This window comes from Pimephales promelas, chromosome 9, assembly GCF_988280905.1.
Source record: "Pimephales promelas chromosome 9, fPimPro1.hap1.1, whole genome shotgun sequence".
In the NCBI taxonomy this organism is placed as follows: Eukaryota; Metazoa; Chordata; class Actinopteri; order Cypriniformes; family Leuciscidae; genus Pimephales; species Pimephales promelas.
This window is the reverse complement of record NC_142777.1, coordinates 39,445,065-39,472,128: the sequence shown is the minus strand read 5'-3', so window position 1 is coordinate 39,472,128 and position 27,064 is coordinate 39,445,065. Positions and strand designations below refer to the sequence as shown.

Here is a 27,064-nt window from a genome sequence, read left to right as displayed (position 1 = left end):
CTCTTTTGGCAAAACCAGAAGCACTTTTCACCTGTTCAGACACAACTTGCCAACACATTTTCATTGTGATGCACCCGTGCTGTATAATGGGGAGCACAGGTGACAGAAGTCAAACACAATTAAAGCACATGCGTCACCACTTGAACACAACAACTCTAAACTGATCACACTTGTGGCTAATGGAGGGAGGGAACATATACAGTCAGCCAGTTCAGAGAGCACTGGTTTGTACGGCCTTACAGTGGAAGAGTTCATGTGACGGTCGAGTTTGTTTGCAAAATGCTGGATTTGTTTGTTTAATTATGGCACATAATTGGCTCCATAAATAGGCTACTAAACTAACATGAGCAGGTCTCTCTCCCTCTGTGTGTGTGTGTGTGTGTGTGTGAGAGAGAGAGAGAGAGAGAGAGAGAGAGAGAGAGAGAGAGAGAGAGAGAGAGAGAGAGAAGTGTGTGTGTGTGTGTGTGTGTGTGTGTGTGTGTGTGTGTGTGTGTGTGTGTGTGTGTGTGTGTGTGTGTGAGAGAGAGAGAGAGTGAGCATGCCTCTGAGAGTGTGTGTGTGTGTGTGTGTGTCTCACCGCTGATGCGCGCGTGCGGCGCGGTGTCCAGGCTGTGTCTCTCTCCATAAACCCGGCGTGACTCTCCGCAGCTCTTCGCGCCGCCCGCGACGCCCCACAGCGCGATCACACACACCAGCGTCATCTTCATCATCTTCATCATCTTTACAAACACGGAGTCGCCGCTGAGAGACACTTTATCAGTGGTTAAAGAGGAGGAGAAGCGAGTCTGCGGCGTCTCCGCTGAGCGCGTCTCTCTTTGTCCCGGGATGATCGTGCACGCGCACACACACCACCTCCCTAAAGAGCGTGTGTCTGAACAATAGAAACGCACACACTTTCTCTGAGTCGGATTATTCACAATACGAGCCGCTTTATTCAGATCCGGCGTGTAATTCTGAGAGTTTAAAGGATTAAAATATAAATCTGCAAATAATGGTTCCTATTTAAATGTTTCACTTTCCTTTATGATCTCATTTGTAAACTAGACGAGTTAATGGATGCGTAAAACACGATTCATGTGCCAAAACAATAAATGAGCCCAGAATATGAATGCAACGCGTTTAATTAGCTACACGTTAAGCATTTTCCTCCCATAGAAAACCGCAAAGGGTTAACGTGGCTTGCACATAGCCTAGCTTATTAATATGAGTTTATTAATTTGATGTTTACTGAGTTTGGTCTTTTAATATTAGCCTACTGTTTTAGTAAGCCAAGTTAAGCCTTTTTAACGTTAAGCGTTTTAGAATGTCCCTAAATACACAATTCTGAACCGATACTTTTTGCTCAATAGCGAGAATGCAATGTTAGTATCAAAGTTTTATTCACATTATAATTATTATTAACATACATAATACATCACTAAAACAATATAAGCTGTGTCCCAATGCGAAGGATGCAGCCTATTCGGCCTTCAAAGGACGCATCATTTAGCCTTCGTGGGATTTCCTAATTGCGCAGCAGCTGTCCCCAATTACAGCAACAGTGCGAGCGTTCAGCGACCACCCAGCGACCACCCTGACCATTCATTTAATAAAACTGAGGAAACAGCAATGGACACAGAATTGGCAATTGTCATTTTTTGTTATGTTTTATATTTTACTGGAAATGTTATGTTTTATATTTTCCTTTCTTTAAATGAGGGGCAATATATATATATATATATATATATGTTACGTGCCCACTAAATGAATTTGAACAGTGACAACATAAAAAACCACAAGCGTTCATTGACAATACGAAAATAATTTATTGTCAGTGGTTCGAATAATTAAAGAGGTAGGACACACACAGAGCATGGTGGTAAAATTAACAATAAGCAAAAACAGAAAGAAAACCCTGCTCACTCCTATCTTCCGGGTCAAAACACTTGTCTGCCTCCCGTTCGAAAACAAAGACAAAGTTCTCCGTGAGTCTTCCGGGTCCGCTGACTGCTGCTCGGAATAACCCTACACTAAATAAGCTGAAACCCCATCACCAATACCACCTGCTCAAAAATAAAATGTTAGACTGAGACATAGCACCCACACAACCACGTGACTGTTTCATATTCTGATTTAAAAATTGCGCAATCCCCTTGCGCAGGTTTCGAGTGTCATGCGCTTCGGATATTCACAGTTCACAAGCACTTTCACTACCCAGCACTTCACTATTCCACAAAAGTTTTATTTTATTTTGATACTCATATTATTTCATAAATTAATTCATACACTCATTTTGTTCATACATTGTGTAAAAATCTACTTTAACACTAATGATTTTTTAATTGCTTTGTAGTTTTCATAGCACAAAGTGATTTATTACATAAAACAATAAAAAAAAAATTGGGGAAGGTGGATTTTCCACCTTTTAACCACAAGATGTCGTTAGTGTGCACCGTGTCGAAAAGCTTTGAGTAATGAACCACTTTACGATACACTTGAGGGGAAAGCCTCAGTGCTTCAGAAAGCTTCATTTCACCATCACTACCATCTACAACATATAGGCAAACGGGACGTGCACATGAGAGCCTTTGGGGCGGCACCCACTCGAGACAACTCCGAGCCCGAGGAGGGAATGAGAGAGCACCTTTACTGTCTATGGAGAGCGTCAATCAGCACCAGAGAGAGAGAGAGAGAGAGAGAGAGAGAGAGAGAGAGAGAGAGAGAGAGAGAGAGAGAGAGAGAGAGAGAGAGAGAGAGAGAGAGAGAGAGAGAGAGAGAGAGAGAGAGAGAGAGAGAGAGAGAGAGAGAGAGAGAGAGAGAGAGAGAGAGAGAGAGAGAGAGAGAGAGAGAGAGAGAGAGAGAGAGAGAGAGAGAGAGAGGAAACGGATGTTAATCTCTTGCCTGCACAACTCTTGCGTTTCATTTGGTCACACACCACAAGGTGTCACTGTGGCCTCAAAGCTTCAGCACAGCCACTCTGAGCTCGATTGCTGATGTCTGTGTTAAAACACGCCCCCCTCATTAGAATACGGAGAAAGAAATGTTGGAATTAATAAATGTGGAAATAAATAAAAGTAGAAATAAATGAATAAATGTAGAAATAAATAAATGTGTGAAAAAAATACAATTATACATAAATATAGAAATAATAGTATAAATATTAATTCATACTTTTTTACATTTCTTTGTATATGTATGTATTTTTGCTTTTTTACATTTCTTCATATATTTATTTATGTATATTTATTTTTAATTAAGTCAGCTTTGGCATTCCATAACAAACACGGTGTTGTTCACACAGATACCAGAACGGCACAATATGAGTGACTAAATTAAAAACATAAGATGGAAAGCATTGCCTCCCTTCAAACTTGTTAGTCCTCAACCACTTACATTATTCTTAAAAAAAAATTAATTTATACACTCACCTAAAGGATTATTAGAAACACCATACTAATTCTGTGTTTGACCCTTCAGAACCGCCTTAATTCTACGTGGCATTGATTCAACAAGTGGTTTTAGTTAAATATCTAAATTGAAAACATTTTTCCAAAAAGGTTTGATATGAGCCTTCATTTAGAAAAGGAATCATGTAGTTGAATATAGTTTAAATATTACTGATGTTACCAGTTCAAAAATCACTTACAAATCAGAGGAAACGAACTGCCGTAAAACAGCGGCACAATATTTGGCTGATTCAGGGAAGAAAGCACAGAAAGTGATTGCTTTTAAAATTTAAAATGTTATCTGACAAAGCACCCTGAAATCTCACGTTCTGCTCGCGTCAGAATCCGGCAGGAACGACTAAATCACCTTTACAAACAGACTCGAAACACAGATCATCTATTTACAGCATTTATTTCAGAAATAACAGATTAAAAGCGAAACGAACCAAACATGCTCCTTCCACACTAGCGGGAGAAGCCGAAACGGGTGAGTCAGCGGCGGGTTAGCGGTTAGCGGGGTCACACGAAGGTGATGCGCGAGCGGGCCTGGTTGATCTGCCACACGTTCAGCTCCTCGTACTCGTCCAGCGCGGCCTGGAACTGGGCCGGAGTGAAGCCGCGTGACACACAGCGCTGCTCCGCCTCGTTCATCCGCACGGATCGGGCCGAACCCTCGCCGGAGAGCTCCCGCAGCAGAGAGAAGATCACATCCGCCGGACGCTGAGCCCTGAGGACGACAGAGAGCATTCTGGGAGATGCTCCACTGATCACGTGTTTAACGCTTTCTGAGCCGCTCCACTGATCAGTAGAAGCCACTGGTTGGAGTAGAAGTGAAGTAGAGATGGAGTAGGGATAGAGTAGAGATGGAGTGGAGTAGAGATGGAGTAGAGGTGAAGAAGAGAGATAATGTAGAGATGGAGTACAAATAGTGTAGAGATAAATAAAGATAATGTAGAGATGGAGTAGAGATGGAGTAGAGGTGAAGAAGAGATAATGTAGAGATGGAGTACAGATAGTGTAGAGATAAATAAAGATAATGTAGAGATGGAGTAGAGGTGAAGAAGAGATAATGTAGAGATGGAGTACAGATAGTGTAGAGATAAATAAAGATAATGTAGAGATGGAGTAGAGATGGAGTAGAGGTGAAGAAGAGAGATAATGTAGAGATGGAGTAGAGATAGTGTAGAGGCGGAGTACAGATAGTGTAGAGATAAGTAAAGATAATGTAGAGATGGAGTAGAGGTGGAGTAGAGAGATAATGTAGAGATGGAGTACAGATAGTGTAGAGATAAATAAAGATAATGTAGAGATGGAGTAGAGATGGAGTAGGGATAGAGTAGAGGTGAAGAAGAGATAATGTAGAGATGGAGTACAGATAGTGTAGAGATAAATAAAGATAATGTAGAGATGGAGTAGAGATGGAGTAGAGATGGAGTAGAGGTGAAGAAGAGAGATAATGTAGAGATGGAGTAGAGATAGTGTAGAGATAAATAAAGATAATGTAGAGATGGAGTAGGGATAGAGTAGAGGTGAAGAAGAGATAATGTAGAGATGGAGTACAGATAGTGTAGAGATAAATAAAGATAATGTAGAGATGGAGTAGAGATGGAGTAGAGAGATAATGTAGAGATGGAGTACAGATAGTGTAGAGATAAATAAAGATAATGTAGAGATGGAGTAGAGATGGAGTAGGGATAGAGTAGAGGTGAAGAAGAGATAATGTAGAGATGGAGTACAGATAGTGTAGAGATAAATAAAGATAATGTAGAGATGGAGTAGAGATGGAGTAGAGATGGAGTAGAGGTGAAGAAGAGAGATAATGTAGAGATGGAGTAGAGATAGTGTAGAGATAAATAAAGATAATGTAGAGATGGAGTAGAGATGGAGTAGGGATAGAGTAGAGGTGAAGAAGAGATAATGTAGAGATGGAGTACAGATAGTGTAGAGATAAATAAAGATAATGTAGAGATGGAGTAGAGATGGAGTAGAGATGGAGTAGAGGTGAAGAAGAGAGATAATGTAGAGATGGAGTAGAGATAGTGTAGAGGCGGAGTACAGATAGTGTAGAGATAAGTAAAGATAATGTAGAGATGGAGTAGAGGTGGAATAGGGATAGTGTAGAGATGGAGTAGAGATAGAGTAGAGGTGAAAGGTCAGGATACCTGGTGTTGCTGGTCTTGTCGGCCTGCAGCGAGTCTTTGCTCATCTCCATCAGCCGCATCGCCTCATTAACATCCTCCTTCTCTACAACATCCACCATCCGCAGACGAGCCTGCGCACACACACACACACACACACACACACACACACACACACGTGAATAAAGGAACCACATGTTCCGTAAAAACATCATTTCCAACCTCAGGTTTCTTTCAGCAAACGGACGAGCTGTGCCGGCACTGTCAGACCGAGACAAGTGCAATGCCTTCTGGTAAATCAGCAACTGCCCAAGTCTCGGCCTCTCAACACCAGCTAGTCTCTGGGTCATGCGTGTGAGGGGGCGTGTCTCCGGGTCACGCGTGTGAGGGGGCGTGTCTCCGGGTCACGCGTGTGAGGGGGCGTGTCTCCGGGTCACGCGTGTGAGGGGGCGTGTCTCCGGGGGTCACGCGTGTGAGGGGGCGTGTCTCCGGGTCACGTGTGTGAGGGGGCGTGTCGTGTGCAGTCAGTTTTGCATGGGTTTGCACAGCGGCGTGACCAAGGCTGACTGCCGACCCCGCAAAGCTGACCGCCGCCACGGCAACAGGCGTGTTGGACAGCAGCATGTGACCTGGAAGAGGAAGTGTGTGAACGGCAGAGTGTGTTGTGAAGTGCCGTTTTTACAGTAGACATGATCACAGCTACCTGCACAAACAGCACTTTTAACACCCAACGCCTCATCAGATCATGTCCATCGGTGCGTTGGCAGACTCTGACCCAACAACAGGAACGGATTCTCAGCGGGTCTTGCTTTCCATGGGAATCGAACCCATGACTATGGCCAGCCAATGCTCTACTGTGTGTGTGTGTGTGTGACTCACCAGGGCGGTGGACAGGCGCAGGATGGACAGCAGTGTGCGGGCCGAGGTGAAGGTGGTGTCTTTACTGACCCGAGACTCTTTCCTCATCTCCACATACGCCGCTGTGATGTAATCCGACAGAGACTCGGGAACCACCGGCTGCTTCTGCTTACACTTACTGATGTAGCGCCTGAGTGTGTGTGTGAGAGAGAGAGAACATCATCTACAGTCATGTGTGTGTTCAGCAGTGGACACTCAACGGGTCGGTCTGAACACCATGAAGATGTTTTCTGCTTTGCATTGTGGGCAAAAAAAGCCAAACAACAGAAAGATTAAGAAACTAAACCACAAATAAAATGTTATCAATCATGTTTACTGTTTCAGCCCTGTGGTGTGTGTGTGAGAGAGAGTGTGTGCGAGTAAGAGTGAGAGAGTGTGAGTGAGTAAAAGCGTGTGTGTGCGAGAGAGTGTGTGAGTAAGAGTGTGTGTGTGAGTATGAGTGTGTGAGTAAGAGTGTGTGTGTGTGAGTATGAGTGTGTGAGTAAGAGTGAGTGTGCGAGAGAGTGTGTGAGTAAGAGTGTGTGTGTGTGTGAGTAAGAGTGTGTGAGTAAGAGTGTGTGAGTAAGAGTGAGTGTGCGAGAGAGTGTGTGAGTAAGAGTGTGTGTGTGTGTGAGTAAGAGTGTGTGAGTAAGAGTGTGTGAGTAAGAGTGAGTGTGCGAGAGAGTGTGTGAGTGCATGAGTAAGAGTGTGTGTGTGAGTATGAGTGTGTGTGCGAGAGAGTGTGTGAGTGCATGAGTGTGTGAGTAAGAGTGTGTGTGTGTGAGTAAGAGTGTGTGAGTAAGAGTGTGTGAGTAAGAGTGTGTGAGTAAGAGTGTGTGAGTAAGAGTGTGTGAGTAAGAGTGTGTGTGCGAGAGAGTGTGTGAGTAAGAGTGTGTGTGTGAGTATGAGTGTGTGAGTGCATGAGTGTGTGAGTAAGAGTGTGTGAGTATGAGTGTGTGAGTAAGAGTGTGTGAGTATGAGTGTGTGAGTAAGAGTGTGTGAGTAAGAGTGTGTGTGAGTATGAGTGTGTGAGTGCATGAGTGTGTGAGTAAGAGTGTGTGAGTATGAGTGTGTGAGTAAGAGTGTGTGAGTAAGAGTGTGTGTGTGAGTATGAGTGTGTGAGTGCATGAGTGTGTGAGTAAGAGTGTGTGAGTAAGAGTGTGTGTGTGAGTATGAGTGTGTGAGTGCATGAGTGTGTGAGTATGAGTGTGTGAGTAAGAGTGTGTGAGTAAGAGTGTGTGTGTGAGTATGAGTACCTCATGAGCTTCATCTGGATGGGGCTGAAGTGTGTGGGCGGCTGCCGGCAGTGCTGGTGCACGTATGTGATGTGCTGCGCGAGTCGGAGGTCGGTGTCGGCGTCGGGTTTGTCCTGGATGAGCCACAGCAGGTCGAAGCGCGAGAGCAGCGCCGCCGGCAGCTGGATGTTCTGCTCCAGGCTCTTGCGCGGGTTATAGCGTCCGTACGCCGGGTTAGCCGCCGCCAGGATCGAGCATCGCGCGTTCAGAGACGTCATGATCCCCGCCTGAAACACAGGACACATGTGATCGCACTCCTACAGGGTCACATGACCAGCTCAAACACACAGGAGTCACATGACCGGCTCGACCGCGCGCACCTTGGCGATGGAGATGGTCTGCTGCTCCATGACCTCGTGGATCGCCGTGCGGTCAGCGTCGGCCATCTTGTCGAACTCGTCGATGCAGCAAACGCCCAGATCCGCCAGCACTAAAGCTCCGCCCTCCAGCGTCATTTCACCCGTCACCGTGTCACGCATCACCGCCGCGGTTAGCCCTACGCCAGAGGAGCCGCGGCCCGTGGTGTACTGACCTGAGGAGAGACAGGGTGAGTCGGGGGGACGGTGTGTGTGTGTGTGTGTGTGTGAGTGTGTGTGTGTTGGACTCACTGCGAGGGGCGAGTCGGGGGGACGGGGGACAGTGTGTGTGTGTGTGTGTGTGTTGGACTCACTGCGAGGGGCGAGTCGGGGGGACGGGGGACAGTGTGTGTGTGTGTGTGTGTGTTGGACTCACTGCGAGGGGCGAGTCGGGGGGACGGGGGACAGTGTGTGTGTGTGTGTGTGTGTGTGTGTGTGTGTGTGTGTGAGTGTGTGTGTGTTGGACTCACTGCGAGGGGCGAGTCGGGGGGACGGGGGACAGTGTGTGTGTGTGTGTGTGTGTGTTGGACTCACTGCGAGGGGCGAGTCGGGGGGACGGGGGACAGTGTGTGTGTGTGTGTGTGTGTGTGTGTGTGTGTGTTGGACTCACTGCGAGGGGCGAGTCGGTCGATGTATGACAGTAGCTGAGACTTCGCCACGCCTGGATCTCCCATCAGACAGATGTTGATGTTCCCTATAAACACAGAGACATGCGTTTCTACAGCGACACAGGAAGTCAATGATATGATGACAGAAGTGATGTCATCTAGCACTACATCAGCAGCGACTCAAACAGCTGAGCCATCAACCAGTTCAGAGATTTAAATATTGGTTTTGGTTCAAAGCGTGTTCGGCCATGTTCACCAGATTAGCCTTCCCACTGGCGGCACCAGAACATGATGTGGTTGCACCTTTTTTTCTTCGCTACAACAGTATTATTCATGGAGACCCTCGAGGGACGAGGTGGAGGCGGGACCCAACATGACCCAACGACTACAGCATCAACGCAGTTATACAGAAATATTCATGAACTTCACCAACACCAAATATATTTCACACATCGCTGCTCTTCTGTCGGTCATACAACACTTACACTTATGTAACCCAGTAGGTTATAAAAATGCTGGTAATACGTTTTCAATTTATTAGTTTGTAATTTAATTTACTTGAGAAATAAAATGTGAATTAACTTCGCATCTGTGTTAGTGAGTGTAAGGTATTTGTTCCTTTAAGAACGCGCGTGCATGAGATACAAGTTTGATCTATGGGTACAGGGGGGAAAACGTGGTATTAACCATCATGTTAGGTGTTTTTTTATTTTATTGGTTTCAGGGAGTCAAGTCCCGCCCTCGCGATGGTTTTTGGACGATTTGAGTGGTGGTACGGGGGAGATTGAAAAAAAAGAAAGACGGGAGAAGTAGAGGAGAGACGAGTTTATGTGAACAGTGATTTTAATTGACGATTTATAAGTTAAATCATCTTTAACTGCAATGTAGATCCGAGATATGAATCGCTTGTGTGTTTGTTGGTGTTTATAGCCTGTTTTTTTTCCCGTGTGGTTAACCTGCCGTGCGGGCGTGTATCCGAATTTCTCCGGTCAGTCATCACTGCATATATTAGCGCATTGGAACGTGTAACCTAACCAAACTGTTACCGTATCAAAGACTGTTTATTGCTGCGGTTTCCGGACAATCTGAGGACCAGATAGCGCCCCAAGTAACCGTGATATTTGGGGTTCCTCTGGCGCCGCGGGAGGTGTAGTGCGTTCGGCCAACGAGCGAGCGAGAGGACGAGGAGCTGCGCGCGGCCGGCTGCTGGAATCGCGGATACCGCATTTGTTCTCACGCGGAATTGGAGGTATTTGTTTTGTTTTAGTTGTGCTCAGGAGAGTGAAGGGGCCATTTGTCGTTTTCCCGGCCACCACGAACACAAGCCACGATTCAGGCCTGCACCGGGGTGGGTTGATTGTGTGTGTGTGTGTGTGTGTGTGGGCCCACAACTGTTTAATCTGAGTATTTGTATTAAACATTGCACGGATAACGTGAACTATTCAGAGTATTTCTGTTTATAATTAGGAAGTTATCTTGGGTTTTACTTTATTGGGTATACGGAAAATTTATATTGTTTTTTGTTTGCCGGTATTCTAATTCCTGTGCGTTTGGCATCAGAGTTATTGTCCTTCTGAGACTGAATTGTGATCCAGTTAAAAGTGAGGATAATTGTGTGAATATTTCACACATTTAAATTAATTCCTTGAGCCATTTAATATTCAACATTTCTATTTCAATTAAATTTTATTTTGTTCTGTAATTTTACTTGTGTTATTTCTTGAAAGTGTCGGTTTATGCTATTGTTTAGAGGGGTGATACATTTAATTTGAGTAACATAGTACAAGGATAGAAGAGCTTATCATTTAAGTTCTAAAATTCAAATTTACTTCACTTAGTGACACCAGAGGGGCCTAACGTCAACATCTGTAGGCATATAGTAAGTGAACTTGGGGCGCTGTTCTCTATCTAGTTACGAGAAGATCAGGTAGGGGGCGCTACATAACGTGGGGGCTCGTCCGGGATCTCCCTCTGTGAGTCACACCATAGTTTGCTGCAAGAAAGAAGAAAAAATAAAGAAAGTTAGTTCCAAGCACCCCTGTAATTAACTGGAAAGTGCATAAAGTGTTAACATGGCTCTAACAAAAGACTATAGTCTCCAGGCAGAGTTGGCCAACTGGTGCAAAGATCTTAGCATTGAAGAGACCCATGCCTTAATGCTGTTAAACGTACCTCTTCACACCGAAGTGGCCGAAATTGAAGAGGTGATGGAAGCAGTAAAAGCTCTGGGGAGAGTTCGTGTAAGGGACACGAAGGAAGGACCCACTTCACATTACCTGCTGGTGTTGTGTGAGTGCAGACAAGCCATTGACCCAAAGCGCATACCGCCTGAAGTGTCCAGGGGAGAAAAGAGAGAGCCCTGGACAGTCGTAGTAATGCAGACCACAGAACCCACCCCTGACGATGTTTCTGCAGAGTTTACGGAGAAGTTAGCAAAGTTCCTGATGGAAGAAGGAAAGTCTCTTAGCGATGTACATGCTTTGATTTCTCCACACAGGGCCACTGACAGTTCCCCTGAGTCAATCATACGCGCCATGGGCGAGGTGCTGGAAAAGACCGTAAAGCACTCGAGTGACAACAACACATACCGACGCCTGCGTACCTTTTCAGCTGTAGTTCCAACCCCCATGGGTGAGGAGAATATGGAAAACTGGATGGACCAAGCCAGACTGCTGGTAACGGAGTGTGACTGCTCTGAAAAAGAAAAAAGACGCCGCATTGTGGAGAGCCTCAAGGGACCTGCCTTGGATATTGTAAGAGCGGTCAGATTCTCTGATCCTGAAGCGAGTGCTGCGCAGTACTTGGAAGCATTGGAGAGCACCTTTGGATCATCTGAGTCTGGTGAGGATTTGTATTTCAAATTTCGTCTTATGCGCCAGGGCACGGGGGAGGCTTTGTCTGAATTCCTGCGAAGGATGGAGAAGACCCTCAGCAAAGTAGTGGAACGAGATGGACTGACCCTTAGTATGGTTGATAAAGTACGAGTGGAACAGCTGATTAGAGGGGCTGTGAATTCTGACATGATGTTGCTCCAACTGAGACTGCGAGAAAGAAAAAATCACCCACCTTCTTTCCTGAGTCTGTTGAAGGAAATACGTGAGGCGGAGGAGAGTGAATTGGCTCGCCACAGAGTGTCTGCAAAAGCCAAGGCCATTCACTTCCATGAAGAGGAAAGAGCCAGCACATCAGTTATCCAGGAGCTCAAGGCCGAACTTCAAGAATTAAGAACCCAAATAAGTGGAGTTGAGCACCAAACCATTTCTACTTCATCATTAGCGATTAAAACTTAAGAAAAACCAATCAAAAAGACTGAAAAAAATGATGATTCAGAGATTCATGAGTTGAGGAAACAGGTCCACCACTTACAACAGCAGTTAGCTGTTCTGAGTGTCAGTTCTACTCAATACTCACCTCAGGTTACAGAGCAGCGACCAAAACAGTCACTGCAGTCCCAGTCTGTTTCCACGCCTTTAAGATACAAGCCAGCCAGAACAAGAGATGACTACTTCTGCTATAGGTGTGGAGAAGATGGTCATATCGCAACGAAGTGTCAAGCTCCACCAAATTCTGATCAGGTGATCCAGAAGCTGATTCGTTCTCTAAGGCAGGCAAAGAGTGGGAAACACGAGGTGGATGACAATATCACTGCCACAAACCAAGCTTGTTTCTCCAAAAAGAGCCAGGCCGCCATCCAGGAATCTAGCCGTATTCCTAAAGGACTAGTAGGACCAGCATCCACGGTAGACGTGAAGCTTAATGGCCGGGTATGTCAAGCACTGTTAGACAGCGGATCCCAAGTGACGATTGTGTTTGAAAGCTGGTATTCTGAGAACTTGGCTGATGTGCCCATTCACCCCTTGACAGGATTATCCATATGGGGGCTCAGTTCTTCCAGTTACCCTTATAAGGGATATATCATAGTGGATGTCACCTTTCCCGCCTCTGTCACCACAGTGGAGGAGCCATTGTCCATCCTGGCTCTTGTATGTCCTGAACCCCAAGGTCCTTCCCAATTACCGGTTATTATCGGTACCAACGCCAGTTTTTTCAAACGCCTTGCTGCTCTCAGCCAGGATACCGACGGATCCAGTGTTGCACATGCTTTGAGAATCCAGACCCGACACCCTGAAATCCATCTGCCACCGAAGCAAGAGACTGAAACTCTTCCTGATAAACCTGAAGGAAAAGTCCGTTGGATAGGACCGGGGAATTGTATAGTTCCACCAAGGGGAGAAGTATGTGCTATCTGTAAAATGGAGACCGACAAGCCTTTAAGAAAAGAGATCTTTGTGGTAGACACTCCTGAGGACTCTAGTCTTCCAGCTGGAACATTCATTACCCCCGTGGTACTCCCATCTTCAGCAGTAGAAGGGCAAAATATTCAAGTGTTGGTCCAGAATGTAACATCAAAAAATATCTCCATTCCAGCTGGAACCGTAATCGCCAATGTGTATCCGACTGACACACTCACCGTACGGTCAGGAGAGCAGAGCTCCCAAGCCATAGACCCAAGCTTGTTTAATTTTGGGGAGTCATCCATTCCGGAGGTCTGGGAACGGAGACTGCGTGAAAAGTTGTCAACCAGAGGTGATGTGTTTTCTACTGAGGAATGGGATGTTGGATTAGCTTGCGGGGTTGAACATCACATCAGATTGAAAGATACCAAACCATTCAGAGAACGCTCCAGACGCATTGCTCCTGCGGACATCGAGGATGTACGACGTCACATCAAAGACCTGTTAGAAGCAGGAATAATAAAGGAGTCAAGGAGTCCGTACGCATCGCCCATTGTGGTTGCGCGGAAGAAGAGTGGGGCAATCAGAATGTGCATCGATTATCGAACACTAAATGCTCGTACCATCCCTGATCAGTACACCACTCCCAGGATTGATGATGCCCTGGACAGTTTGGCTGGTAGTACATGGTTTTCTGTACTGGACCTCCGCAGTGGATACTATCAAATAGCCATGGCGGAAGAAGATAAAGAGAAGACAGCGTTTATCTGTCCCCTGGGATTCTTCCAGTTTGAACGGATGCCTCAAGGGATCACTGGAGCTCCCGCCACCTTCCAGCGGCTCATGGAGAAAGCGGTTGGTGACATGCATCTCCTTCAAGTAATAGTATATCTGGATGATATCATTGTGTTCGGACGCACCCTTGAAGAACACGAAGAGAGGCTGTTAAAAGTCCTGGACCGTCTGAGAGAATGTGGCCTGAAAGTGTCAATAGATAAGTGCCAGTTCTGCCAGTCTCAAGTTCGGTATGTGGGTCACATTGTGTCAGCTGCTGGAGTATCACCAGACCCAGCCAAGGTGGAAGCCGTAACATGCTGGAAAAGGCCCACTGACCTAAAGACATTGAGGTCATTCCTGGGGTTTTGTGGATTTTACCGTCGATTCATAAAGGATTACTCCGCCATTGTAAGGCCTTTAACAGAGCTCACTAAAGGTTACCCGCCAACATCTGGGCAAAACAGCAAGTCAATTGATGGCAAGATATACTTCAGAGTATCGGAACCCTTTGGAGAGCGTTGGGACGACACTTGCACAGCAGCGTTCCATAAAATCATCGACTGTCTCACACATGCCCCAGTACTTGCCTTTGCGGATCCTGCTAAGTCTTATGTACTGCATGTAGACGCTAGTCTGAGTGGACTGGGGGCCGTTTTGAATCAGGAGCATTCTGGAGGACTGAGGCCCGTGGCCTACGCGAGCCGGAAACTGAGTGCCTCGGAACAACGATACCCCATACATCAGCTGGAGTTCTTGGCGCTCAAGTGGGCGGTAGTGGATAAGTTCCACGACTACCTATATGGAGCCCAGTTCGTGGTAAAGACCGACAACAATCCCCTGACCTATGTGTTGTCAAGTGCCAAGTTGAGTGCGACGGGTCATCGCTGGTTAGCTGCCTTAGCTACTTATAACTTCAGCTTGCAATACAAACCAGGAAATTCCAACATCGATGCGGATGTGTTGTCTCGCTACCCATGTGAATCAACTGCTTGCCCTGAATGGAAGGAGATACCCAAGTCAGGGGTAAGAGCCATCTGTCAGTTAGCAGTGGTTGCTGAAAATGGAGGGGCGTCATCCCGACTGGTGGAACCCTTGGGTGTCTTACCTCAGAGTATTCCTGATGCTTTTTGTTGTCCCACAGCTTTGGGTCTTGGTCCGTTGGAACAGCTGAGTAATGCAGAGTTGCAGAAAGCACAAGAAGAGGACCCCGTAGTTGGGGTAGTAAAGCGAGACGTAGAGTCGGGAAAAATACTCACCGGTGCTAGGAGTTCTGATGCTACCATCGCTCTGGTACAGCGACAGGGAGACAAGCTACAGATAAGGAGTCAACTTCTGTACCGAATTACCAAAAGTGCAAGTGGTAGCGAAAAGATACAACTTGTCTTACCTGAGAAGTACTGGTCGACTGTGTTGCACTCATTACACGATGACTCGGGTCATTTGGGAGTGGAGAAAACCACGGAACTCATTAAGGACCGTTTCTATTGGCCCAGAATGTCTGCATACATAGAGCAGTATGTTAAGGATTGTGGCCGTTGTGTCACAAGAAAGACATTACCCAAGAGGGTTGCTCCACTGAATCACATAACCAGCAGTGGGCCATTGGATTTAGTGTGCATCGACTTCCTGTCAATTGAGCCAGACTCAAAGGGTATGGGTAATGTTCTCATAGTAACCGACCATTTCACCCGTTACGCTCAAGCGTTCACAACCAAAGACCAGAAGGCTATGACGGTGGCTAAGGTGCTGTGTGACAAATTCTTTATTCACTACGGCTTACCCTCTCGGATTCATTCAGATCAAGGTCGGGATTTTGAGAGTGGTCTCATAAAAGAGTTACTAAGTATGCTGGGGATTCGAAAATCCAGAACGTCTCCCTATCATCCACAAGGAGATCCACAGCCGGAAAGGTTCAACCGGACACTTCTTTCCATGCTGGGTACCCTGAATCCGGCAGAAAAGAACCGATGGAGTCAGCACATTAACAGTTTAGTACACGCTTACAACTGTACTAAGAACGAGGCCACTGGGTTTTCCCCTTATTATCTTCTGTTCGGAAGAGAGGCTCGTTTGCCAGTGGATGTGTGTTTCGGGACTTCGCCTGATGGAAAGGGAGCAGGAAGCCATCGACAGTATGTGGAAAGAATGAAATCAGACTTACAGAGAGCCTATCAGTTAGCCACCGAAGCTGCCCAGAAAAGTCAGCAAAGGAACAAACGGTTGTATGACAAGCGAGTGAAACACCAGAGCTTGACTGTGGGAGATCGTGTACTGACACGAAACCTGGCTGTGACTGGAAAGAACAAACTTGGAGACAAGTGGAATTCTGTGCCTTACCTGGTGGTGGAAAAGTTGGAGAACTTACCTGTGTACCGTCTGAAACCTGCATCCGGCGTGGGAGGTGTGAGAACATTACACCGAGACCATCTCTTGCCAGTTGGGGACCATGTGAGGTTGGCAGATACTGGAGAACTTACCAGAGTTTCTGCTCCAGTGGAGACCAGGCACATATCTGGGGAGAGAAAACGGAGAAGAGAATTGGGGGAAGGAAATACGGTCATGACAGGGTGTGAATTGAGTAACCTCTCTGACAGTGAAGAGGATGAAGTGTGGCATTACTGCGCGGGTAGAGTGGAGAACCAGCACCCGCCAGAGTGCGTTACCCTGTTGGACTCTACAGTGGATGGTAAAATTGACAACTGTGGAGGGGACTTGGATTTACCTCATGCAGCAATGGCCGAGCCGATACCCAATGAAGAGGGGTCTGAAGAGTTGCCAGATTGGAGTTCAGAGACACTGGGAGATCCTGGTTTAGAAGGGGGAGAACTTGAAAGAATTACTTCCACCGAAGAGGTAGTAGAGACCGTTAATTCCAGGCCTAAAAGAGAGATACGACCTGTAGTCAAGCTAAGCTATGATTGTCTGGGACAGCCCACTAACCGACCTTTAACTCTAATTCATAGAGGGATGGTAATAAATGTAGAAAGTGGGGAAGAGTCAGAAGGGAAAGCCTGTAACACTATGTGGTGTCACCCTATGGCACAGTGTATTCGTTGTACTCGGGTAAACCCTTCTGCTGAGCCTAAAGTCACCATTAAGGTGTTGAGATGTAATCTCATGGGGTCATGAGACGTTTAGACGGGGGAGCATGTAACCCAGTAGGTTATAAAAATGCTGGTAATACGTTTTCAATTTATTAGTTTGTAATTTAATTTACTTGAGAAATAAAATGTGAATTAACTTCGCATCTGTGTTAGTGAGTGTAAGGTATTTGTTCCTTTAAGAACGCGCGTGCATGAGATACAAGTTTGATCTATGGGTACAGGGGGGAAAACGTGGTATTAACCATCATGTTAGGTGTTTTTTTATTTTATTGGTTTCAGGGAGTCAAGTCCCGCCCTCGCGATGGTTTTTGGACGATTTGAGTGGTGGTACGGGGGAGATTGAAAAAAAAGAAAGACGGGAGAAGTAGAGGAGAGACGAGTTTATGTGAACAGTGATTTTAATTGACGATTTATAAGTTAAATCATCTTTAACTGCAATGTAGATCCGAGATATGAATCGCTTGTGTGTTTGTTGGTGTTTATAGCCTGTTTTTTTTCCCGTGTGGTTAACCTGCCGTGCGGGCGTGTATCCGAATTTCTCCGGTCAGTCATCACTGCATATATTAGCGCATTGGAACGTGTAACCTAACCAAACTGTTACCGTATCAAAGACTGTTTATTGCTGCGGTTTCCGGACAATCTGAGGACCAGATAGCGCCCCAAGTAACCGTGATATTTGGGGTTCCTCTGGCGCCGCGGGAGGTGTAGTGCGTTCGGCCAACGAGCGAGCGAGAGGACGAGGAGCTGCGCGCGGCCGGCTGCTGGAATCGCGGATACCGCATTTGTTCTCACGCGGAATTGGAGGTATTTGTTTTGTTTTAGTTGTGCTCAGGAGAGTGAAGGGGCCATTTGTCGTTTTCCCGGCCACCACGAACACAAGCCACGATTCAGGCCTGCACCGGGGTGGGTTGATTGTGTGTGTGTGTGTGTGTGTGTGGGCCCACAACTGTTTAATCTGAGTATTTGTATTAAACATTGCACGGATAACGTGAACTATTCAGAGTATTTCTGTTTATAATTAGGAAGTTATCTTGGGTTTTACTTTATTGGGTATACGGAAAATTTATATTGTTTTTTGTTTGCCGGTATTCTAATTCCTGTGCGTTTGGCATCAGAGTTATTGTCCTTCTGAGACTGAATTGTGATCCAGTTAAAAGTGAGGATAATTGTGTGAATATTTCACACATTTAAATTAATTCCTTGAGCCATTTAATATTCAACATTTCTATTTCAATTAAATTTTATTTTGTTCTGTAATTTTACTTGTGTTATTTCTTGAAAGTGTCGGTTTATGCTATTGTTTAGAGGGGTGATACATTTAATTTGAGTAACATAGTACAAGGATAGAAGAGCTTATCATTTAAGTTCTAAAATTCAAATTTACTTCACTTAGTGACACCAGAGGGGCCTAACGTCAACATCTGTAGGCATATAGTAAGTGAACTTGGGGCGCTGTTCTCTATCTAGTTACGAGAAGATCAGGTAGGGGGCGCTACACTTACGTTTGGCAGACGCTTGATAGTATAGTTTTGATAGTTTTAACACGTGGTGTTTGGAGGTCTTCACGGGTCCAAAAACTCATGCCCGACCCGAAAGAGACCCGTAATGTGCTACACCGAACCGACCCGGACCCGTCGTTCATTTCAAAAGTTGGACCCGGACGCGTGCAGACCCGAGAAATGCCATAAACGTACCGCCCGGACCCGACCTGGACCCGTCTATTATTTGAAAACTGGACCCGAACCCGGCAGTAAGACACAAACCCGACTGGACCCGATTGTCACATATTATTTCACACGAGTTGCGAAAAATAAAACTTTTTGTCTTACCTAATTTTAGTAGCCGTCGTCTCGTTACTGACTGACTGACTTTACAATCCACCGACCAGAAAGTTCTATCCATGTTATTTCTCTCGTTATTCCAAGCTTAATCCACTCATTATTTCAGCTTTAAAAGTCCACTTGATGATGTCACGGTGATGGAGGATAAATGCAGCCTTGCACATGCACATTCTGACTCGAGTTAACTCGCATAATAACTTTAACTGTTTGCCCTTTTGAACTATAATAACGATTGTTTGTTGCTTGTTCAGCTTGATCATATCAGTGCTCTCTGCTCTTCATTGAGTCTGAATCTGACCACCAAAACATTAAGATTAATCAAGACGGTTCATTTATATTATTGTAAACATTGGAGAAAATGTAAAGCGCGGTTTGGCGGAAGCTCTGCTCTGGTTGCCATAGAAACATGACACGCTTTGAGATTGCACTCCAATCGCACGTGTATTACCAGCCCGTTCTCAGCGCGTGTTATATTAACGATAACGGGTGCCATGCGAGTAGTATTTCGCCGTTTTGTCATATAGCGTGTCCTGTATGACGCTAAAGGATGAGAATGCGTTGGTATTACACACAATGTTAAACAGACCCGGGACCCGAAGTAATAGATTCGGACCCGACCCGGACCCGGCTGATCATTTAAAATACAGACCCGAACCCGTACGGGTCCCGGGTGCACTGTGAAGACCTCTAGTGCTGTGTACAACATTCGCTTGGGGTGAACCTCAAATAACCAAGAACACGGCTCCGATCATGGCGTTTCTTTCATTAACCCCTCGTGCTCGCGCCTGCACCGCCTACCCGTCTATTACAACTAAAAGAAGTTTATATATAATACATATTCTGGCTAGTGTACTTCCGTTTGGGTGAAAGTATGGTGTATTATAAAAAAAACTAACGTTTAAATAAGTAAATCTTCCAGAAATATTTTGGATTCTTCATTATCTGATATTGGTGTGTGTGTGAACACGCCACTCCTGTGCGCCGCTCCCAAGTCACATGACCACATCACACTTTAACTCGCAGCCTCAGAAAAAAGACGCATGTCGACCAGCGAGGATCCCTATAGAGTGAAAACAGGAGTCCAAAGTACAGTCAATAAACGAACAGATGTTGACCTCTGACCTCTGATCTTCATGCCCCGCGGCGCCTGCTCCACCCCCCCCACCAGCAGCAGCAGCAGAGCCTTCTTTACATCCTCGTGGCCGTAGATCTCAGGGGCGATCGAGCCCGCCAGCTTCTCGTAGAAGTCCTCCTCTGCGCACACACACACACACACATCAGTACACAGGCTCTGATGAAGTCCTCCTCTGCGCACACACACACACACACATCAGTACACAGGCTCTGATGAAGTCCTCCTCTGCGCGCACACACACACACACATCAGTACACAGGCTCTGATGAAGTCCTCCTCTGCGCGCACACACACACACACACACACATACACACACATACACACATCAGTACACAGGCTCTGATGAAGTCCTCCTCTGCGCACACACACACACACACACACACACACACATACACACACATACACACATCAGTACACAGGCTCTGATGAAGTCCTCCTCTGCGCACACACACACACACACAGCATTACCAGTGATCTGCCGCAGCTCTTCGTCGCTCAGCTCTTCAGTTCCCAGCTCATCATCCTCAGTCTTATTCATCAGAGTGATGCAGTGACACTCCAGATACGTCTCCGACAGCAGACCCTGACACACACACACACACACACACACACAGAGTTAAACATACATAGCACTGCACACACATCAACAGATACAAAACCGAGCTCGAGGTCATGTGACGTGTTTAGAATCAAAGGAAAACAAACATAGGGCAGGGCTTGGTTCTGTCAGCTGGTTGATTGGCTGTTGCGATGTGGGCGTGGCACATAATGTGAGGAAGGGGCGGGGTCAAAGTGCACTAAGGGACGGGAGACCAGCATGAGTCACCAGAGTAATTAGTTACTGACAGTTAAATTCATTTTACAAGGTCCAATTTATTTCCCTTGATTAGACGGCGCTGGAGAAACCAAGGGGGTAATCCATCGATGAAGCCTCGCGGGAGCCGCCATCTTGTAGCAGAACTTCACCTGCGTTAGCATTCCCATTGACTCCCATTCATTTTGGCGTCACTTTGACAGCGAGTAACTTTACATCTGAGGCGTTTGAAGACCCCATTTGTCCTTTATTTATTTCTAAAGAAACACGACAATGTATAAAAGGCTCCATGACCTTGTAGCTTATGTTATGGCCCCGTAGAAGCAGTTTTAGTAAAAGTAGGCTAACGATTGCATCATAACCACGCGACTCTCTGTCGCACGTAGAGAGATTACCGTATGGACAGGAGGAGAAGCTCACGCACAATCGGGGAAACATGAAGGCAAAATGACAAAATAATAATCAGAATCCCTAGCAGAAGTGTCTCCTGCTCCTCGCTCACGGACAGCTCATACACACACTCTCCGGCTCGGCGAGATTCAGAAGGGAATGATTCAGTGAGATAACGTGGTCAAGCTCTGTTTGGGACGGAAGTGCTAAAAAAAATTTAAAAAATCGCCAAAAACGGTCTTCAGTCGTCTCAATGGAGCTCCAATGGGATCGCTCGGTCCACTTCTTTTACTGTCTATGGGGGAAACCCGTCTCACGACTGATCAATAACATCCAGCACTGGAATATAATTTAGTTCCCACACCCAACACTATATGATGATCACTACACACACCACTCACGTCTGTGTGTTTAAGTGTGTGAGAGTTTGTGTGAGAGTATTTAAATGTGTGTGTGTGTGTGTTTCACCTGCACAGCCTGTCTGAACCCCGAGCGCAGCAGAGGCAGGAATATCCCAGAAACGGCCACATGATCTCCGGGCTGAGCAACACGCGTGTTCTCTCCGCGAGCGTAGATGCTCATGCAGCGAGGGATGTTCCCCACCGGCACCTGATCGCTCTGATCACACACACACACACACACACACACACAATCAACATCATGAAACTTCACACACACACACACACACACACACACACACACTCATGCAGCGAGGGATGTTCCCCACCGGCACCTGATCGCTCTGATCACACACACACACACACACACACACACACAATCAACATCATGAAACTTCACACACACACACACACACACACACACACACACACTCATGCAGCGAGGGATGTTCCCCACCGGCACCTGATCGCTCTGATCACACACACACACACACACACACACAATCAACATCATGAAACTTCACACACACACGTGACGCTTGCACACGTACATGCTCCTGAATGCGCAGCTCCTGGAACTTGATGAACTTTGACCCTCGCGTCTGCAGGTACAGCCGGCCGCCTGATTTGTTGGTGACGCACTCCTGACTGGGACACATGATGAGCGGAGTGAAGCTGGGAGAGGAGATCTGAGGAGGAGGAGGAGTGTGTTAGCAGGAGAACACACACGCACACACACACTCCCTCACACACACACTCACCGGCTGGTAGGTCTCGGCGCCGCACTGGTCACATGTGTACGTGGCGACGGCCATCATGGGCTTGACCTCGGTGGCTCTGGTGACGATCCCTCTGACGGTGACCAGCTGACCGATGCTGTCGGCCTTCACGTCACGCACCACCCGCGGCTTCAGCGTCGAGGGCGGCCGGAAGTACACCTCACTGACACACACACACACACACACACACATGAGCGGGAGCGAGAGTGTGTGTGAGTAAGTCTGTGTGAGTGTGTGTGTGTGTGTGAGAGTGAGTCTGTGTGAGTGTGTGTGTGTCACTCACAATCTGCGCATGAGTTCAGACGGATACTGGTTCCTGGAGTCATGCGTGTCTGCAGGGTCACGACCCCTGGTCTCCATCATCAGCCGGTGCTCGATATAAACGTCCAAGGCGTCTTTTGCCACCACCTCCAGAACACACACACACACACACACACACACTCTATCAGCGACACACACACACCAGCACTGTACGTGTGCAGATAGAGCTCACAGGATAAAGATACACACACTCGTTACAGACTCCTGTTTATGATCGCCTGTCAGGGTCAGCAGTTTCGCCTCCGCCGCGCACCGCTAGCTAGTCAGTATATTATATTATTACTCGGTTAATCGCCACTTGAACACAGAATCATTCTCGAGTTACTAGAGATGCACCGATCACACTCTTCTAACCCCATCCCGAGTTCCACCTGCCGATCCCGAGTTTAGCCGATCCCGATTTCATTTTTTCAAACCACTTTACAGCACAAACGAATATTTATTTCCCATCTTCTCTTTAATAGAACCGTTGCAGATAATCGCTATAAAGCGGGACTATATAAATGACATCTAAAGTGCAGTGTGTTATGGAAGAACCATTTCCTTTTCACATCCAATAAACAACTAATAAAAATTGCTATATTTATCAAACTAAACTTCTGTATGAAAACAGGTAATGGCAATAAAATAATATACAAATAAGAATAAAGTAAATGCAGCCTTGCAGTTAGGGCTGTCAACTTTAGTCGATTAATGGGTCGATGCCGTCTTGGTCAACTAACATTCTTATTGGTCGACCAGTTGCATTTTTTTTAACCAATAGAAAGAAATTTTCAATGATTTACTCCTTGATGTTTATTCCTTTATTAGCAGTTATATATTACTGTATTCTAAATATAATTAGTCTATGTTTTATCCCCAACTTTAAATGCTTAATTTAGGCTATTTTGTAACAGTGCCATTAAGTGAAAAAACAAAATAACTTAATTTGCAAAGAATTGTATTATTATTATAGTTTTTTTTTGTATTTTTGATGTTTTTTCGTTGTTGTTTTATTAATGCTCTATGACAATTGTTAAAAAAATGTTCAATCAAAACATCCCGTCTTTTTTTTTTTTTGGTCGACTATTCGTTACGCAGGACAAGACTTTGGTCAACCAAGTATTTCTTTGGTAGATTACAGCCCTACTTGCAGTATATAGATATTTCTCTCTCACACACACACACACACACACACACACACACACACACACACAGGCCTAGTGCAATCACTTGTACATCAACGACAAGTTATATTTCTGTGTGCATTTGACCGGCATAAAATCAGATTACGTCAGACTGGCCGGCCGGTGTCCGATCACGTGAACATCGGCCGATAACGGTCACCAGCCGATCAATCGTGCATCTCTAGAAGTTACTTTGTGTTATTGTCATTTTAATCCGGTTGACTGTCCGGTCGGGCACACACACACACACACACACACACACCTCTCGCTCTCTGTACTCCGGCAGCAGCTCGTGAACCGCGTCTGCAAACAGTCCTGCGTAGCGTTTGCCGTTCTCACACACACTCTCCACCAGCTCAGGGTCTTCCTCCGCCACGTCGTCCAGATCCACCAGCAGCGCCACCTGCTCTCGGTGGGCCAGCGACACCTGCACACACACACACACACACACACAGGTGAGCGGCGTCTCACACACACTGATGGAGCTCGTCTGCAGGAACTGTAGGATCTCACCAGCTGAGCGCCGTATTTGAAGACCTTCTTCCCCGACTCGTCCTCGCTGTAGAACTCCTGCAGGAAGCGCTTGCACTTCTCTGGACACACAGAAAACCATCATCACACACACACACACACACCCGAGGAAAGCAGTGTGTGTGAGTGTTTAAGCACGTGCAGGAAAAGTTTCAGATGAGCGCGCGACCAGCAGTGCACAAACACCTCAGTCACGTGGTTCGTGTTCGTAAACAAACGAGCAAAAACAGAAGAGCTTCAATGTCCAAAACTAACACACACAGCTCATGATAACGTCACACTCTTCGCACAGATGAAATGCACGTGACTCCAGCTTTACACATTTACTGGTGACTAAAACCGAACACGAAGGTAAATGAAGTGAAACGGCGCACAAATGATCGACGCGTCCAAACTGCCTCATGATGACTCGAGCAAACCATCGTGTTATTGTTGTGTCGCTCAGCCGCATCGTGACGCGATTCCGCGATATAACTGACGCGCGCGTAACGCCACTCGACGGCTGGTGTTGTTGTAAACAAAGCAGCACATGGTCCTCGTGCCCGACTACAGCCACGCGCTTCCGCGATCCCTCCGCGCTTCACAAACTAGACCCGTCCGCATCGAAGTCTGGGCTTATCAGCAGCAGCAGCATAATCATATTCGCCATCATCGGTCGGTGGTTCTGGTGTCGGTTCGGGTCACGCGGCCCCGTTTTACACGTTCAGAGTACACTTTCCCATCGTGCTTTAAAACGACAAAAGGGTCGCCACCGATCGGAATAAACAGAAACACGTGATTCTGGACGGTCTGTTCAACTTTAGATTGGGGAAAAGCGTTGTCGGGGGCGAGCACGTGCTCTGCGCGCCGCCGCTCTTTGTTCCAAAACTCCATCCGGGCACTTCAGCACGTGTGCGCGCGCAACTCGCGCGGCCGCCGCCAACGACAATAAAACAAAGTTTTAAATCTGCTTTTCCACAAACAGCAAAACATCGCACACATGTACGACAGATACACGCTCCGCTCGGACTCAGACGCACGCGACTCATATGCGGCTTTATCCTAATTCCGTTCCGTCGAACTTTGATGCGTGTCCGCAACTCAGACAGAGAACAGCTCTTCACAAATCTGATGTTAAATGTGCGCCAGAAGTGAATTTCCCAACTTACCTTTCTCCGCCATATAATCCTTGGGTGCCATGTTTATCGCGGAGAGGTGAACTGCGTCTCTAGGATAAATATGTGAATATTTCGCTTGGGAAACGCTTTCAGAGACTAAAAACGCAACAGGTTCTCGAGGACAGCTGCGAAAACTGGCGCGAGTCTGCTGGCGCTCTCCGCCAATCAGAGAGCGTCTGGGTGTGTGCGGGGCGGGGCTGCGCTTGTGGCGCGAAAATCTTACTAACGTAGTGTGTCATGTGAGCGGAAGGACCAATAGCTCAGCGATTTGAAACGGCGGTAAAAAAAAATGTCATGACAAAAGCTGCAAAAAGTTCAAAACATCCGCCAGCACGAGCATCATATAAAATCTGACCAAATGTGAAGTGTCTGTTTAGTATGAATTTGAAATGGTTGTTTTTGCTTTTTATGGAGGACGTAGCCAATGTTGTCCCCAATAAAGATCATGATAGATTCTCCTTTAAAATGTTGAACAATATAAATAAGAGACTGAACCACTGCTCTTCCTCCTCTTGTGATTGCAGGACCTGCTTTAGTGCCTTTGGGGAATACACTTCTACAAAGCTAAGCTCATCTGTAAAATAATAATGTACTGGCTTGAAATGCTCCTGTTAGGAACTGTAACTGCAGGTTAGGGTTTGTGGGAATTCTGAAGCTTCAGCTCATTAATAAACTGATTAATAACCCAAACAAACACATGAAAGGTGGAACAGGCCGAACGTAATCAAAGCAGAGTCACTGCTGTCGTGTGTAGTTTATGTTGTGTGTGTGTGTGTGTGTGTGTGTGTGCGTGAGTGTGTGAGTGTGTGTGTGTGTAGAAAACTATTGCTCCATATCTGTTCAGTGTGATTGACTAAAGATTCAGTGAATGCAATAAAAGCTACTGTGAAAGGAATAAATGACTGACTGGTAGATCTGAAATCTAAAAAAATACACAGAAAAGAGAAATAAATGTTTTATTTTAACAGGTATAATAGAGAAAACTGTGATTTAACACTTTAAACAACATGAAATCAAATAGTTTTTTTTTCTGGTTTTCTTGCTCTTCTCTATCCATCAACACCAGAGACAGGAGCAGAGATAGCAAACACCAGACACAGCGGACACTAAACTACACTAAACTAGGCTAGGCAAGACTAAACTAGACTAAACTAAACATTATAACGTCTTGGCGAATCCGAGTGTAGCTGTCCGGCCCTCAGTGAAACAGGAGATGATGTCATCGGTGAAACGGGAGATGATGTCATAGGTGGAAACGGGAGATGATGTCATCAGTGGAACAGGTCCTCCAGGAAGCTGGCGGAGCCGTGAGTGGACGGCTGAGGGAACAGAGGAAGAGGATGAAGAGGAGACGATGATGACATCATCAGTTCATCCTCCTGTGTTTAACTCACCAAAATGAAGCCCATCTCAGAGTCTTCATCATCGTAATCTTCGATTTCTGGCTCTTCTTCATCCTCTGAACCGTCTCCATGAGCCAGAGAGAGTCTGAGCGCACGCACACACACACACACACACACACACACACACACACACAGTCTTAAACACTGTTCTGCACAGAGGAACTGCACTGAGAGCTGTAGATGTGACTCACGTGCTGAGATGCGACTGGAGGCTGCGAGTGAGAGGACTGAAGCGCCGTCTGGCACTCTTCCTCAGGAACCTGTTGCACACATGAGGGGTTACTCACACACTGA

The 27,064-nt window shown here is 46.3% G+C and overlaps 3 protein-coding genes across 7 annotated transcripts in view; all 3 read right to left on the bottom strand.

Annotated features, from left to right (window-relative positions):
* The window catches only part of gpc2 (glypican 2), a 41,287-nt gene extending 39,891 nt beyond the window's left edge, over positions 1-1,396 (bottom strand). The window contains exon 1 of one of the 2 annotated variants that reach the window (XM_089135186.1): positions 578-1,396. In XM_089135186.1, the coding sequence (XP_088991312.1) occupies positions 578-719 (142 nt within the window). In that variant the 5' untranslated portion in view covers positions 720-1,396. The remainder of the gene's footprint in view (positions 1-577) is intronic. The other variant, XM_089135185.1, reaches the window with a different exon arrangement.
* Positions 1,397-3,821: 2,425 nt separating this feature from the next.
* Positions 3,822-25,527, bottom strand: mcm7 (minichromosome maintenance complex component 7). The gene is made up of 15 exons (XM_089135184.1): positions 25,359-25,527; positions 24,193-24,272; positions 23,942-24,106; positions 22,476-22,600; positions 22,175-22,355; positions 21,965-22,102; positions 21,484-21,633; positions 20,280-20,394; positions 19,799-19,930; positions 8,722-8,805; positions 8,076-8,287; positions 7,717-7,982; positions 6,443-6,611; positions 5,588-5,697; positions 3,822-4,152 (listed from the first exon to the last, which is right to left on the bottom strand). Exons 1-15 carry the CDS (start codon positions 25,387-25,389, stop codon positions 3,945-3,947), a joined length of 2,166 nt encoding a protein of 721 aa, XP_088991310.1. The 5' UTR covers positions 25,390-25,527; the 3' UTR covers positions 3,822-3,944.
* Positions 25,528-26,499: 972 nt separating this feature from the next.
* Positions 26,500-27,064, bottom strand: part of stag3 (STAG3 cohesin complex component) — an 87,016-nt gene continuing 86,451 nt past the window's right edge. For 3 of the 4 annotated variants that reach the window (XM_089135180.1, XM_089135183.1, XM_089135182.1), the window contains 3 exons: positions 26,962-27,030; positions 26,762-26,855; positions 26,500-26,686 (listed from right to left, as the gene is read on the bottom strand). In XM_089135180.1, the coding sequence (XP_088991306.1) occupies positions 26,639-26,686; positions 26,762-26,855; positions 26,962-27,030 (211 nt within the window). In that variant the 3' untranslated portion in view covers positions 26,500-26,638. The remainder of the gene's footprint in view (positions 26,687-26,761; positions 26,856-26,961; positions 27,031-27,064) is intronic. The other variant, XM_089135181.1, reaches the window with a different exon arrangement.

What these genes read in the sequence shown, in the direction of transcription:
- mcm7 (XM_089135184.1), bottom strand. Translation starts at nt 25,389, where the DNA reads ATGGCACCCAAGGATTATATGGCGGAGAAAG. An exon ending in TCTGAACTCATGCGCAGATT is followed by an intron (nt 22,356 to 22,475) that starts GTGAGTGACACA and finishes TGTGTGTGTCAG; the next exon opens with TGAGGTGTACTTCCGGCCGC. An exon ending in GCGCCGAGACCTACCAGCCG is followed by an intron (nt 22,103 to 22,174) that starts GTGAGTGTGTGT and finishes CCTCCTCCTCAG; the next exon opens with ATCTCCTCTCCCAGCTTCAC.